Raw genomic sequence first — 13,815 nt, 5'->3', positions numbered from 1 at the left:
TTGTTCTCTGCTTTCTCTCAACTTTTAAGAGTCAAATTTTCAATGAGAATATTTCCTTATCCCATGTTTGCTTTGGGAGATAAGAGAAATATCCAGATTGAGAAGGAAATCAATAAACTGATTAGTTTGTGATTTACCTTTCCTTCCTGACATTTCTTTCTTACATAGAAAGGAGTTTATAGATGTAGGTTTTCCATGCATTTTTTTCTTGCCTACTTCTTGAAGAATTGTGACAACACCATTTTTCTGCTGTTTGTCTCTATTGCTTGGCCAATCCTCCTTGTCTGGTTTAAAACCAGGCATTTTTAATACTGACCCAAGGTCAAAGGGAGAACAGGACAAGATCGGGGCCACAGAAATGACGTACCAGTCTCTACCAGTCAGTATACCAGAATTTGAATGGACTTCAGCTGGGATCTTAATTTGTGTGTTTCTTAAGTTGATTTTAATTTCCAGAAATTGGTGGTAATATTTTTTTCACAGTCCCATATTTCTCTCTACAGGGTAACACAGTGTGTGGTGCCGGGTATGGCTATTTCTTTCATCTCTCCCCCGAGGGACCATCCAAAGTGCCTCTCCTGTCCTTCAGTGAGAACACAGCTCACTCCTGCACCAGGTACTGGGGGAGTTTGTTTAAAGAGATTGTCCTTCAGCGAACGGTTGTGCCAAATATAATTGCAGTGGTGGGCAGAAAACTCCTTGTCCCTCTTTTCTGGACCTTTCTCCCCAGTTTTGCACCCTTTCAGGCCCTCATCTCTTGCAAGCAGAGTTGTCTGGAGCAGGGTAAAATGAGTGTGGAAGGTGTCCCTCCCCATGGCAGGGGGATGGAACGAGACGATCTCTAAGGTCCCTTCCAACCCAAACCATTCCGTGGTTCTGTGACATTTCATGCAACAATCGTTCCTGTAGTATCGAGGAACAGCTATTGACAAGAGCATTAGACAATACTTCCCTAAACCAGAAAGTGTATTAAAAAATGACATTGTACTGAAAATCAGTGGATAGAGTGACACGAATTTTGAGTTAATCTGGATATTAATCTGGTTTTGAAATCTCTGAGAAGGTCAAACCAAGTGCTACATTCAGGACTTCATACATTTGGGCTGTACTCCAAGATGGCTGAATCCAAGATAAAGAAAAGCCTTATCTGTCCAAATTCATGTCAGGCTTATCTGAAGGTGATGCTGGCTGAAAACTCATGACCATGGGAAGATATTTTGTAGAGAGAACCTCTCAGTTGCACTGCATACTCCTTTGTAGCCCTGATAGGTCTAACACTGAAAATACTTGAAGAGAATTTGAAGTCATTATTAGAGGCCTAAAACAATCCAGCAGCTTTGACTTTGGTTTTAAGAAATAACGTCTCATGCAGACAACTGTTACAAATACAAGATTTTAGATATCAAGATAATGAATAGAAAAATCAGCTCATGAGTACGTGCACTGGAAAGGAATAGTTTCCATGGCTTTCTCTCCTAAACAGGCACGGGTTGCTCGTGTACCCAGAGTATTTCCCAGAAAGTCCTGCTCAGTTCAGCAACTTCACAGCCTGGAGCTGCCGTGGGGGAGCACAGGTATGTTTGTCCCCACTGCCTTCTGTGATGTTCAGGATCTTTCCCAGTATCTTACCTCCACACTGACTTCATTTTCAAGGCTGCAAATAGGCCACAGCCACAGTAAAGCTCTTGTGCCTGTATGCATGTCTCTCATCTGGAGGCTCCTGTTTTAACGAAAGAACCAGAAACTTGATTTGTGTGAATTCTTTTTGCTGATTCAGTGTGGAATCAGTTTTCTCAGCGCTCCTTTCACCAGTAGCTGGTGTCCCATGTAATTGTCTACCATCTGTCTGCCACTATAATCACAGAATGGTTTGGGTTGGAAGGGACCTTAAAGACCATCTTGTTCCAACCCCCATGCCACAGACAGGGACACCTTCCACTAGATCAGGTTGCCAAATGAAAAACCCTCTGAGTGGATCTGAGCTGTTCATGAAGATTACAGTTGGTAGAACATCTGTTACCTTTATAGAACTGATGGTTTCCATGGGATTTTTTTTTTCATTCTTGTTAAAATTTTGTACTTTTTATTTATTTGAATTTGTCTAGCTTCATTCTCCAGCTAATGGGGGTCACTGTTAATTAATCCAATTTTAAAAAGCCACAGCACCCTTTATTATGTGATACTTTTTCCCCATACTTACAGTTTGGAGCCTGTGATCCTATTAATTCCTGTGTGATGACCTGAACAGTTTGTATGTGTTTCTCTGTAAGGAATGTTTTATAGCCTCACCCATCCCATGACTTGCCTCTGAAGGTGTCCAATTTTCAGTGTGATTTTTCAGGCTGATGTGTTCTCTTTCTGGAAGGTTATTTGTATGAAAAGAAATAAAACAAAAAGGTATTTTGCAGGTTTGTTGTTGTTTGTTTTCCCTGCCTATCTTGTAATTTTTTTGTATGTGACTGACCTAGAATAAAACAAAGAAGTTTATTTTGCTTCTTTCCCTCCAGAAACAGTCTTCTTTCTTTTAGGTGCCCCATCCTGGAAGTGTCCAAGGCCAGGTTGGATGGGGCTTGGAGCAACCTGGGATAGTGGAAGGTGTCCCTGCCCACAGCAGGGGGTTGGAACGAGATGGTCTTTAAGTTTCCTTCTAACCCAAACCATTCCATGACTTGATGATGATGATTATTATTCCTTTATTTTCCTTTTATGTAGATTTTCAGTAGCAGGAACCTTGAACTCCAGCATTTCTGGATTTCTGCTTGCAAAGACTTTGGCATTGACATTGTAGAAAGCCTGGGAAACACCTCTGTGTCTGACAGTATTTTAAATGGACACCTTGGGCAGAAGGTAAGAACTGCACGAAATATTTCAATGCTTCTTGACTTGCACAGCAAGACTTCAGTAGGAATTTGGAGAAATAAGAAAGCAACCTGGAGAACAACCCCTGCTTCATGGTAGCTTGAGAAAAACTTGGGTTTGGAAAAAAGGTTGTAAGTAAAAACAGTAGTTGTGAATAATGTAAGTAAATGGGATAGACTGTGGGTGTTGGTCTCTTCTCCCAAGTAACAAGAGACAGGAGAAGAAGGAATGGCCCCAAGTTGCACCAGGGGATGTTTAGACTGGATTTTAGGGAAAATTTCTTCACTGAAAGCGTTTTCAAACAGTGGAACAGGCTGTGCAGGGCAGTGGTGGGGTCACCATCCCTGGAGGGTTTTAAATCCCATGTAAATGTAGCACTTGGGGAAATGGGTTAGTGCTGGGCTTGGCAGTGATGGGTGAACCTGATGGTCTTATAGGTCTTTCTAACCTAAACAATTAACATTAATTTTTTTTTTTTCGAAATGTCTTTTCATTTCAACATGGAAGATTTGAAGATTTTTTTAAACAAATTTGAAACAAGGACTCTGCTTTTTCTGTTTTCATTAGAAAATATTAAAAGATTTCACACTATAAGGCATAATGCTGTATATTCTTTCTAAAACAACGTTGAAAAGCAAAAGCAAAATCACGAACACAAAAAGCTGAAGGATCTTAGCCAGACAAGTGCAAATTTTTTTCCTACTCATATTTTTTTTTCCAGGATTGACACGGTCTCAGAAAAGCCTTGGAATTTCACCAAACCTTTTTGGAGAAATCCTAATTTTTGTTTAGTCAAGCTTTTCTAACACAAATTCCTATACACCTTTTGCGTTTAGCACCATTTAACCAGACATGAGTGGGTTTAGTTTAGTGATTTGAGAATAATGAGGGGGAACACCAGCTTTAGTTTCTATCCTTGTTAACACTTTGGTTTCATCTGCTCTCTCTCAGCATCACTGGTCCACCTGGAATGCAGAGTGTTATTTTTTTTACTTTTTTTACTTGAGAATGAAAAATACCAACAAAATGTAATTTTATTTATGCAGTAAATATGATCTTCTTCCATTATTTCTTTAGGCAGCTGGACAAAGTCCTTTGGGTGCTACCAGGTTGTTAACAGATTAATAACATGGATAACAATGGAATTTTAGTTACAACTGGCCACAGCTGCTTGTTCATGATTTTGAGGTCTTTTTTTTTTCCCCCTGCTCAGTCTTCTATTGTTGTTTATTAAATTAATTTTCTCTCTGACTGGCAGAAAAAAGAGAGTTTTAAATGAGTTTTCTTTAGAAGCTCAAGGAAAGAAACCTCCTTAGCAGGTCCATTCTAAGTATATAGTTCAGATAAAATCCTGGCTTCACCTGTCCAACCTTTCAGTGTCCCAGTGATGTCCCAGGGAATTTCTCTGACACCAAGGGGTGGATGTTTTTGTTTTTGCTTTGCAGGATCCATGGAAGGATTCCAATGTTGTACTTGTTAAGAGATTTAGAGGCGCTCAGCTGTGCCTTGTTTCTTGCAGTACCTCGGGGGGGTGATTATCTTTGATTATCTCACGATAAGAGCCTCCTTGTCATAATTTACATCTTAATGTATGTAATTCTTCCTTTAATAATGACGTCTCTTTAATATCAATTAAAACTTTATGACATTAATTTAATAGGAACCTTGGATATTCCTCTCTGCTGCCCCTTCCACTTTTTGGAAAAAAAGTGTTTTTAAAACATGATTGTTTTCTGGAAATATCAGGGCATTGAAAAGTTGGGGCTTTGACCCACTGAAACATTAGTGACAGGGCTAAATCCAGGACCTGCAAAAACCAAATGAAAGATTTTGGTAACTTCTTAGACAATCAGCAAGCCTATTCTATGCCCTCATAAAGCAACTCATTGTCTTTGTGAGGCCATTTAAGGAGAAGCATTTCTTCCTGGAAAAATCAGGAGTTCTGGGTCAGGTGACACATACAAGAGAGGAATTATTGTCTCACACTGAGAGTTTTAAACGAAACTGATTCATTAAAAATATAGAAAATTGGGTGGGATAAAAGCCAATGGAGACTTTCTGAACTTGTTACCAGAAGCTAGGGATTTCTCCTTAGCAGTGACTTGGAAGAGGAAGGCCCAAGGGCGAGGACTATCACTCCAGATGTTTTATGTTTTGGCCTCAGAATAAAAAAAAGCTGATGGAACTACTGTCTCTTACAGAGATTGAAGAAGCACCATTTCTTTGAAGTAATATTCTACTCACAAAAGTGCATTTCATTCTACCTATTCAATTGCAGAGATGTTTCCATATAGGGTGGATTTCTTTATTCATTCTCTACTCTGGTTTTGGTAATTATTTTACAAGTATTTATTGGTCTCAAACAGTATCACACCGCTCCTGCCAGCCCTTTCTCCTGCAGGCTGCTCACCAACTCTGAGTACATCTTTATTTCCAGGCTGTTTCCAAGATAGTTTGGCACTTCCCATGAGTCATGGACTACAATCACCCCAAAATCCAGTTTGTCCATTGTCTTTTTCATCACTCTTGGCTTTTGCTCTTCCTTTCTGGTTCTTGTAGCTCTGATGGACCCTGAAGTCAGCTGGAGGTTTTCAGAGAGCCTGGCTTAAGTGCTTCCCCATCCAAAATGACACAAAATGTCTTTGAATCTCAGTGCTCAGGTTTTTCTTAGAACAGAAATAAGAATGATCACTTTTGCAGAGTAGGAAAAATTCCCAATTGCTGGATAAAAACGGTAAAGTAAAATGGGGCTGTAAAAATTCACTCACTGTGGCTTTCCTCTCCCTTCAAGTGTCCAATCTTAACTACTATGCAACAACTCAAACAAAGGGCAACAAGCTGCCCTTGAAAGTGATGTTATCACCTGCTTCAAGTGGGGAATTAAATGGGTGTTACTTGTCAGATTTTGCCAAACAATAGTTTAGATCCATCCTTTAAACCCCACAACTGTGGGCAATCACACTCTTGCATTCCCAGCTGCTGCACCCTGGATGCTCCGTTTCTGGAAATGTTCCTGGCCAGGTTGGATGGGGCTTGGAGTGACCTGGTCTAGTGGAAGGTGTCCCTGCCCACGGAAGGGGTTGGAATAAGGCAACATTTAAGGTCCCTTCCAACCCAAGCCAGTGTAGGATTCTGTGATTCACACGGTGATGTTTCCTTCACTCCTCATTTCAGAATAGCACCTGTATGTCTTCAGGACTAAAGACTCCCAAAAGGTACCAGTTCCTCATCTCCAACACAGCTTTCAGGAACTTTGATGTGAACACTTGCACAGCAATCAGGACTTGTTCTGGCTGTTACCAAGGGCAGGGTGAGTCTGATTCACCTTTATTTCTCAGGATTTCCAAGTCCCTGGCTTCCCCTCCCATTACAAGTTCATAGTTTCCACAGACAATCATTGATAGCTCCTCTGCACAGGCTGAGATTCCAGGTTGTCCCCAGTCTTGCTGGATATGGCTTCATCACTCAGTTGGAGCCACATGTTGCGTTTATTTTGAGACAAATATAGCCTGATTTTTGCACTGATACAGTTTTTCAGTGGAAACGGGTTTTATACACTGCCTTGTTTCTGCATCTTCATTTTGGGAGGTAAAATTTCACGAGTGACAATTTCTTTAAAAGCTGTGACACAATCTCACAGAATTTCACCAAGCTGCTACCTCAGGCCAGCCTAAACCTGAGGTGAATTTGCCTAAGATAATGTGTAAACTAAGCATCCGTCTGAGCTTTGAAGAGGTACCCAAAGGCTCTTTGAAGAATGTTGCAACTGCAATTGCCTCTTGTACTGTAAGGAAACGTATTTATATATAAATTAAGACTGCCCTACAATAACATAGCAGAGAGAAAGACTTTGGGAGATGAGATCAAAGGACAGGAGGAAAAGTAAAATCTGGCTTAGTCAGGCTAAAACTGGGAATAGGGCAGTCAAATAGTAACCTATGTGTTGTATGGACACTCCTGCCAAAGCTGACTTTTTACAGTCCATGGGGCAATGATTTTCTGACATTTCTGTAAATAATTAATGTGCTCAAAAACTTTAGCCTGCATGGATATTCATATTTTTTTCGTAGCTATCTGTGTTTCAGTGAAAAAATCCTCCAGACTCACTGTTCAGCCAAGGTTTTATTCTGCCAGGTGCTGCACGTATCCAGAAGAGTCAAATATATCTACACAACATAAACAGTCCTCACCTCTAAAAAATTTACCTTCAAAAAAATTCAGAAAGGATCTATAAGAATCACTGGCATGGGGTCTGTAATTTTGGCTGTGGGGCCTGTGAAGAAGTGTTTGGAGTCACTGAGGAGATGCTGGTGGGACCAGGAGCAGCACCTGGATCAGGCAAGTCTGAACCACAGGTCCTGTCACAACAGAGCACTGGAAAAGTTTGGCCTGGCCATAGCACAGCAGTAGCTATTCCTAAACCCACCTCTATTTATTTTCTCAGATCTCCCCATTTTGTTGACTCATCAGACGTTTTTCCAAAGGCAAGGTGGAATGAAGTTGGTCTCTTTTCCTCCAAAGAATTGTCTTCAGGCCCATTACATGAGGTGACCATTCTGTTTTTCTGAAATACTGCTTGTCACCCACAGGTGGCTTTACAGTGACAGCTGAACATCTGACCTTCACCAACTCCCCTTTCCAAGTGTCCTTCCCCTTTCCTCACTCTGCCATCCTTGAGGATCTTGATGGCTCCACCACAGGACAGAAGGGAAGTCACATCCTGCCTTCCACAGATATCCTGGCAGCATCTTGCACAGCCAGTGCCAACTTCAGCCAAGCTTCTGGTGGCAGTGTTTGTGACAGTGACCTTGTTTTCCACCGTATGGCTCTTCATTTGTAAGTAATTGCTCCATCTCCCAAAATTCAGCATGGGCTTTGCTTCTATGTGTTATTCTGAGATTGCTGCTGGGTCTGAGCTCAGTCCCAGAACTGCTGCCTCTCTGCTGGGTCCTAAACTAGGTCTAAAGCCTGAGCGGTGGCACCTCTTAACCCACTGTGCTATCTCCCATGGCCTGTCAATCCATGGCAGAAGGACAAGGATTTCCTGGAGATGCTGTGTTGCATCTGGCATCTCACACTGAAGTATTTGATTGCTTGGGAAATTAGGAACAGCTCTAATAATAATCCAGTCCTGGGGTACAGCCAGGTTGTCCCCATCAGCCTTGGCGGCTGTACAGCTCCCAGTTCTGTCCCAGTTCACTTGTCTCCCCAAGCTGCAATTCTCCCTGCCTTTGAGCAACTGGCAGCTAAGGGGATCCAATGGAGAAATGCTGTTCAGCCAAGAACTGCCACCACTTCTCTTACCCAGGGAGGACACTTGCAAATTTCTAACACAAGAGAAAGAAGGAATAAGACTTTTAGTGATTTAAACACCACTCCTGTTTTCCTTCCTGTGCTCATCTTCCCTTCCCAGTCTCCTGCTCAGCATTTCACTTTCCTTTTGAAGTACAAATCTGAACAATTATCCATTTTTTGCTGTCTCAGGTTAGTGGTACACATGCAGAAATCCTCAAGTGCTCTGTCAGAGGGCTGTTAATTATTCATGTCTACCTCATAATTCATGTTTTAGAAGGAGGGGAAAAAATCCAACCCCTTCCCAAATAAGCAAAAAACTAATCACTTGTTCCATTGAAGGAGAAAACTCTAAGACTTTGAGCTACCTGCAGGCTTTGCATGTGATTACTGTGTCTCGTAATGAATACAAAAGTCTGCAAAAATTTAAGAGGTTGGAGTCATTCTGATTTAACTAAAAGAATATTGGGTAAAAGGCAAAATAAAACTGTGCTTGGTGTCTTTCCTAAGCAGTTAACCATGAGGTCCTGGGGAAATTAATCCCCATTCTAGTCTGTGTTTACCTTAATGAAATGGACTGTGAGATCTTTGGGCTGATGCTGTGTGGGTGGATGGAGCCTCTCTAAATGCTGCCTGTAGAGTGATTTGGTTCCTTTTGGGTACTGCCACAATGTAATTGTTAATAATTCATGACAGTTAATATATTTAATACACCTTGTTTCTCTTTGCATCAGAAGGTGGGTGAGGAGTGAGTACAAGTAGGAGTTCATCCACACCATTGCTGTTAACTCTGGCAAGACTTAACCAGACCTAAATTTTGTCTTCCCAGTAAATTGCATGAGAGTTTGCCTGGAAGCGTTCAAGACCAGGTTGGACAGGGATTGGAATAACCTAGTCTAGTGGAAGGTGTCCCTGCCCATGGCAGGGGGTTGGAACTAAATGAGCTTTAGGGTCCCTTCCAATCTACATCATTCCAGGATTCGATGATTAGTCATATCAATGACTTCTCAATTAAGGTTTTATTTCAAGCAAGTACTCTTTATTTAGCTTCTTTATTATTCATCTGCATGAGCTGGGAGTCAATTTACATCAAAGATCCTTGGCAGTGTAAGAAGCAGAAGCCAGCTGTTAGCCTGTTCTCCTGAGGACTGTGTACTCAGCAGAGTAACCCCAGAGACCATGAGCATCCCCTCTGTGCTGCTTCCAGATCCTCTCTCCTGAGTAGATCCCAGCAGCCAAATCACCCTCAAGTTAAGTTGAAAGACTGTCAGATGCAGCCAAATGAGTATGGTGAGTCAGGCAGGCTTTGTTCAGATGGATAGAGCTCCAAAAGGAACCTGGGAGAGGACCAGGATGGGGAATAAAAGGAGCTGGAGGGGATGAAGAGTAAAAGTCAATTAATAAAATATCCACAGAATGACTGGAGAATGGGGGGGTGGGAGAGGGAGAATGGGTGAATTTTATCCAGATGTATTTGAAGAGTGTTTGCAATAAAAAGGGAATAGTTTAGGATTAATACAGCAAAACATGACTAGGAGCAATTGGCAGAGGTTGAGTAAAGAGAATAAAGATAGGTGGGTGACAGGAAAAAAAATTCTTAACAGTGCAGTCTCTTGGATCCATCTCATCTCAGTAAAAAAACAAAAGTACTGTTGCTTGTCTTTCTTTAGTTTCTGACAAGAAAAGAAATCTCTCTGGAAGAAATCTTTCTGTTGTGCTCTACTAGGCCGTGGAGTATGTAATGTGTCAGATCTGCAACTTGAATTTTCTGTGCTCCTCAATAAAAAGCATGAGAAGCTTGAGATGCTACGTTTTTTTGCTTATCCTGAATTTCAGGGATGACATTCTAGCTCCAAAAATCTTGAAGGCTGAGGCAAGTAATGGATTTTGACAGGCGAGTCCTAGTATGGCAACCTCTATCTCAGCAACCTTGGGATCATTCCCTGACCCTAAGGACAACTGGCAAGGATTGGACACAGCCGTATTTTTAACCATCTCAGTCTCCAAAACATCAGGGATGTTGCATCAGCACCAACTTTTAGGAAACATCCCCTTCCTGGAAGCTGTCAGGGATAGGGTTGGTTGGTGCAAGCTAAAAGCATGTCTGGAATAATTTTAATTATTTATGATACAGTGTAGGAAATTGACTATCTTTGTGCTGTTTAATTTATGAGAATGCATGTGTTGTATTAACACTTCTTCCCAAAATAAACTACGTGTTTGGGGGGAAAAAAGTGTTTTGTTAGAGAAAAACTATAGAAGCTCTTTTCTGAAAAAGAAAACTACTATCCTGAACATTTTGTGACTCTCTGTCCTGAACTGCTTCACTCAACAACTTCCAGGGAAATGGGGATCCATTTCCAAGATTGCACTGCTGTAACAAAACCCTTCTTCACAAAGTCCAGTTGAAAGTTAAACTAATGTGTCACGTAAGCACACTTTAAAGAGGGGTTTTATGTCTTTTAAAAACGTAATTGGAGCTTATAAAAGTCTTTATAAATTTATATGTGAGAAAGTTATTGAGTAGTCTGAAGCACAGCTTATGCTATGGCACAGCACAGCATGGCTGCAGGCTAGAAACGGCTGCTCCAAATGCCACCGCTACCCATATTATCATGAAACTATGAATCTCTATTAATATTAAAACAAATTTTCATTAAAAAATTGTCATAACATGATTAAGTGACTTTCAAAGTTTCTTCACATTATGCATAATTTTTACAAGAGGAGAGCATTAGAATAATCTGCAGCCTGGCAGCACCTCGCAGCGAAGGGGACTCCAAACACTCGGTGCCTGCTCCTGCCAAAAGGGAGTTTCCCTCTTGGTCCCTCTCCCTTGCTGTTCTTTTTTCACTGGGGAAGCCTTGGACTCACTCAGCACCAGTCTTGTAGTTCAAGCTTTTTATTGTCTCCCCCTTCTCTCATCTGCTGCGGAGTGAAAGATTAATTTTCTTCTTTATAGGTTTAGTTCTTAAATCTGGTCTAACATCCTCTCCGGTTTGCTTCTGCAAACCCATCCACTGCTGATGGCTTGCTATGAAAGGAGTAGTGTTCCCCTACCTTCACAGCTTTGAGTCTTGGAGTGAGTTCTGATGGTTACTCTGGTTTTGCTCCTCCTTTGATCTTTACTTTCTGTGGTGCCTTCAGCTGAAGATCCCCCTGCTGTGAAACACTCTGACAACCACGATTCTTCTCTCAATGTGCTCAGTTGCTCTCTGGCCATGTTCCCCATGTACATAACTGTACCCACACAGGGGGCAGCTTACACGGTCACTTGTCCCCATAACCCATCCTTTGAGGGCTCCTGTGATGTAACATGGAAGACAAATAATAAATTATTGACTATTGACTGTTCAGTTACCAACTCATCAGCTCAGCTTTAGAGATTCAGCTTTTACTCTTCTATATATATGCCATTTCAGACATCCCCCCAAGAGAAATTTGTATCCCGATGGAGAACACCTTTCCATTCACCCTGCAGTCAGGGGTATGGGCAGCAAAGCCAGATGCTGCACAGGGTTACGAGTATACAAGACGTTTCCTCAAGCCTTCTCCCTCAGCTTGAGCATCATCTGAGGTATTTCTGAGAGCAGGGAGATAAATTTACCATTGAGGCAATATTTGCTGGTCCTAAGCTACTTTCCTTGCAAGGAGAAATCTGGCAAGTCCTTTGGATGCTTCTTATGGCCTGGATAGATTGGAGCCAGGTGCATCAGCTTGGACTCCCTGTCATAACCAGTATCTTATTAATCCTAAAATCATAGAATGGTTTGGGTTAGAAGGGACCTTAAAGGTCACCTCGTTTCACCCCCTGCCATGGGCAGGGTCAGCTTTCACTATCCCAGGTTGCTCCAAGCTCCATCCAACCCGGCCTTGGACTCTTCCAGGGACTCTTCAGAGCTCTACCTGTTGTAGGAAAAGCAGAGTGACCAAGTGGTCCTCCTTTGGTCTTTGCTATGCTTGAACTGCAGACATTTGAACCGTTTTTCACCAACCACTTTCCAGCTCAGGATTTCTATCTGATTATAGTTTTCCTGAAAACATCAGCTTGTAAACTATAGGATCTGGGGAAATGTTTTAAGAACACAGGGAATTTTGGAAGTCGGGGTAGCAAACTCAAGTGCTACTCTGAATGAAACCATCTTGGCTTGTCAGTCACAACCCTTTCTATTCCTGGGAAACCATCCCAATTCTTACTTTACTTCAAATTCAGACTATGGTGGCCAAGCAGGATCAGGGTCAAAGATCTGGTTATTTCCTAAAAGACCCATGCATGAAAAAAAATCACTGTGAGTAAGAGTTCATAATAAAAGACAGATTTGAATAATGAGGTTGGTATCTCAACAAAGATACACACATTTACTGAAAACAGCTGAAAATTCTTAGCTCTTGGCAATTAAAATAAAGTGAACTGGTCTGGGGCCCAACATTAAACCTGTAAAGTGTTTGATATGGTCATAATTTGGAATTAGCCTCCCTTTGGCCAAAAATAAATCTGGACTCTTGAAATAAACATTTGGTGTCCCATTTGAAGTTCGATGCTAAATTGTTTCCTGTTTTTGAAGAGGGATAATCATAACGGATTATTACACAAACAGAAAGCATTTAGAGCTAAACATAGCACTCGCCTTCATACACACAGATATGGACCCTTAGGATAAATAAGTTAACAGTAAACATAAACAGGAGAGTTTATATTTGTTCTACTCCGTGTTGTTGATTGGCTTAACAAATCCTTTGTGGCCCATATCTGTTGAGCAGTTCTGCACAATGCATTTGAGCTAAATTACATAACAGTTTATACAGTCACAATTTGTGAATTGTGGCTCAGACTGTAAAGCCCTATCCTGTAATCCTGCCATATTTCTAAAGCAAATTGCTCCTTAATTGAAACCTGCTTCGATATAAAAATACAGCCTTTTCAATGAGTCATCCTTTTTTTCCCCTTACAGTTTGTAAAGGCTTCCAGCAGTTTAAAGGGAGGGTTAATTTTGCATTAAGACCATTGCCTCCTAGTTTCTTTCAAATAAAGCCAGGAGAAGTTCGGGGGAAGGCTCTTTCCTCTGATAATGAAGCTCTCCACATTAATGATGCGTGCAGGCTCCCTTGGATCCTCTGAATTAGAAATACTCGTGTGTGCCAGCGTTCTTCTACTTCATTAACATTAAAGAGAGGTGGATTGGTGGCTATTTAGGGCACAGTGAAATCACTGGCTATTTAGGGCAAATGGAAATGGTGCTAATTGTGGCTGGTAACTCCATTAGTAGGGTACTTGCATTTTGGTGCCTTTTTGGCATGGAGGTGAAAAAACAAGCACGCTGACATCCTTTCCAGGGGAGTGTATCTCAGGCTTATCGCTGCCTTGCACCAGTTAACTTGTATGCTGAGCTGATAACTTTTCCAGGTTCCCCAAATTTTTGGTTTGTTTTGCTGGCTGTCTGTCAGGGGTAGGGCATGTATTTATGGGTGGCAACACATCAAGCAATGCATGTAAAAGACAAGGACAAAACATTCCAGGTCAAGAAAACCTTAGAGATTCCAGGCCATAAGGTATCTTCTGATTCTTTGCCTTCCTGGGTCATCAGCAAGCTTTCAACTGAACATGAGCCAGGTGTGCCCAGGTGGGCAAGAGGCCAATGGCACCTGGGCTGTCCCAGCTCTGGT

The 13,815-nt window shown here is 41.6% G+C and overlaps 1 protein-coding gene across 1 annotated transcript in view; it reads left to right on the top strand.

Moving 5' to 3' along the window:
• PKHD1 (polycystic kidney and hepatic disease 1 (autosomal recessive)) overlaps positions 1-13,815 on the top strand; it is a 237,153-nt gene that overhangs the window by 116,122 nt on the left and 107,216 nt on the right. The window contains exons 43-47 of the mRNA XM_017745072.1: positions 504-616; positions 1,484-1,574; positions 2,713-2,847; positions 6,034-6,169; positions 7,449-7,695. Of these exons, the coding sequence (XP_017600561.1) occupies positions 504-616; positions 1,484-1,574; positions 2,713-2,847; positions 6,034-6,169; positions 7,449-7,695 (722 nt within the window). The remainder of the gene's footprint in view (positions 1-503; positions 617-1,483; positions 1,575-2,712; positions 2,848-6,033; positions 6,170-7,448; positions 7,696-13,815) is intronic.

Source organism: Corvus brachyrhynchos, unplaced genomic scaffold (assembly GCF_000691975.1).
Source record: "Corvus brachyrhynchos isolate BGI_N302 unplaced genomic scaffold, ASM69197v1 scaffold116, whole genome shotgun sequence".
NCBI classification, from domain to species: domain Eukaryota; kingdom Metazoa; phylum Chordata; class Aves; order Passeriformes; family Corvidae; genus Corvus; species Corvus brachyrhynchos.
This window is presented reverse-complemented; position numbering and strand designations above follow the sequence as displayed.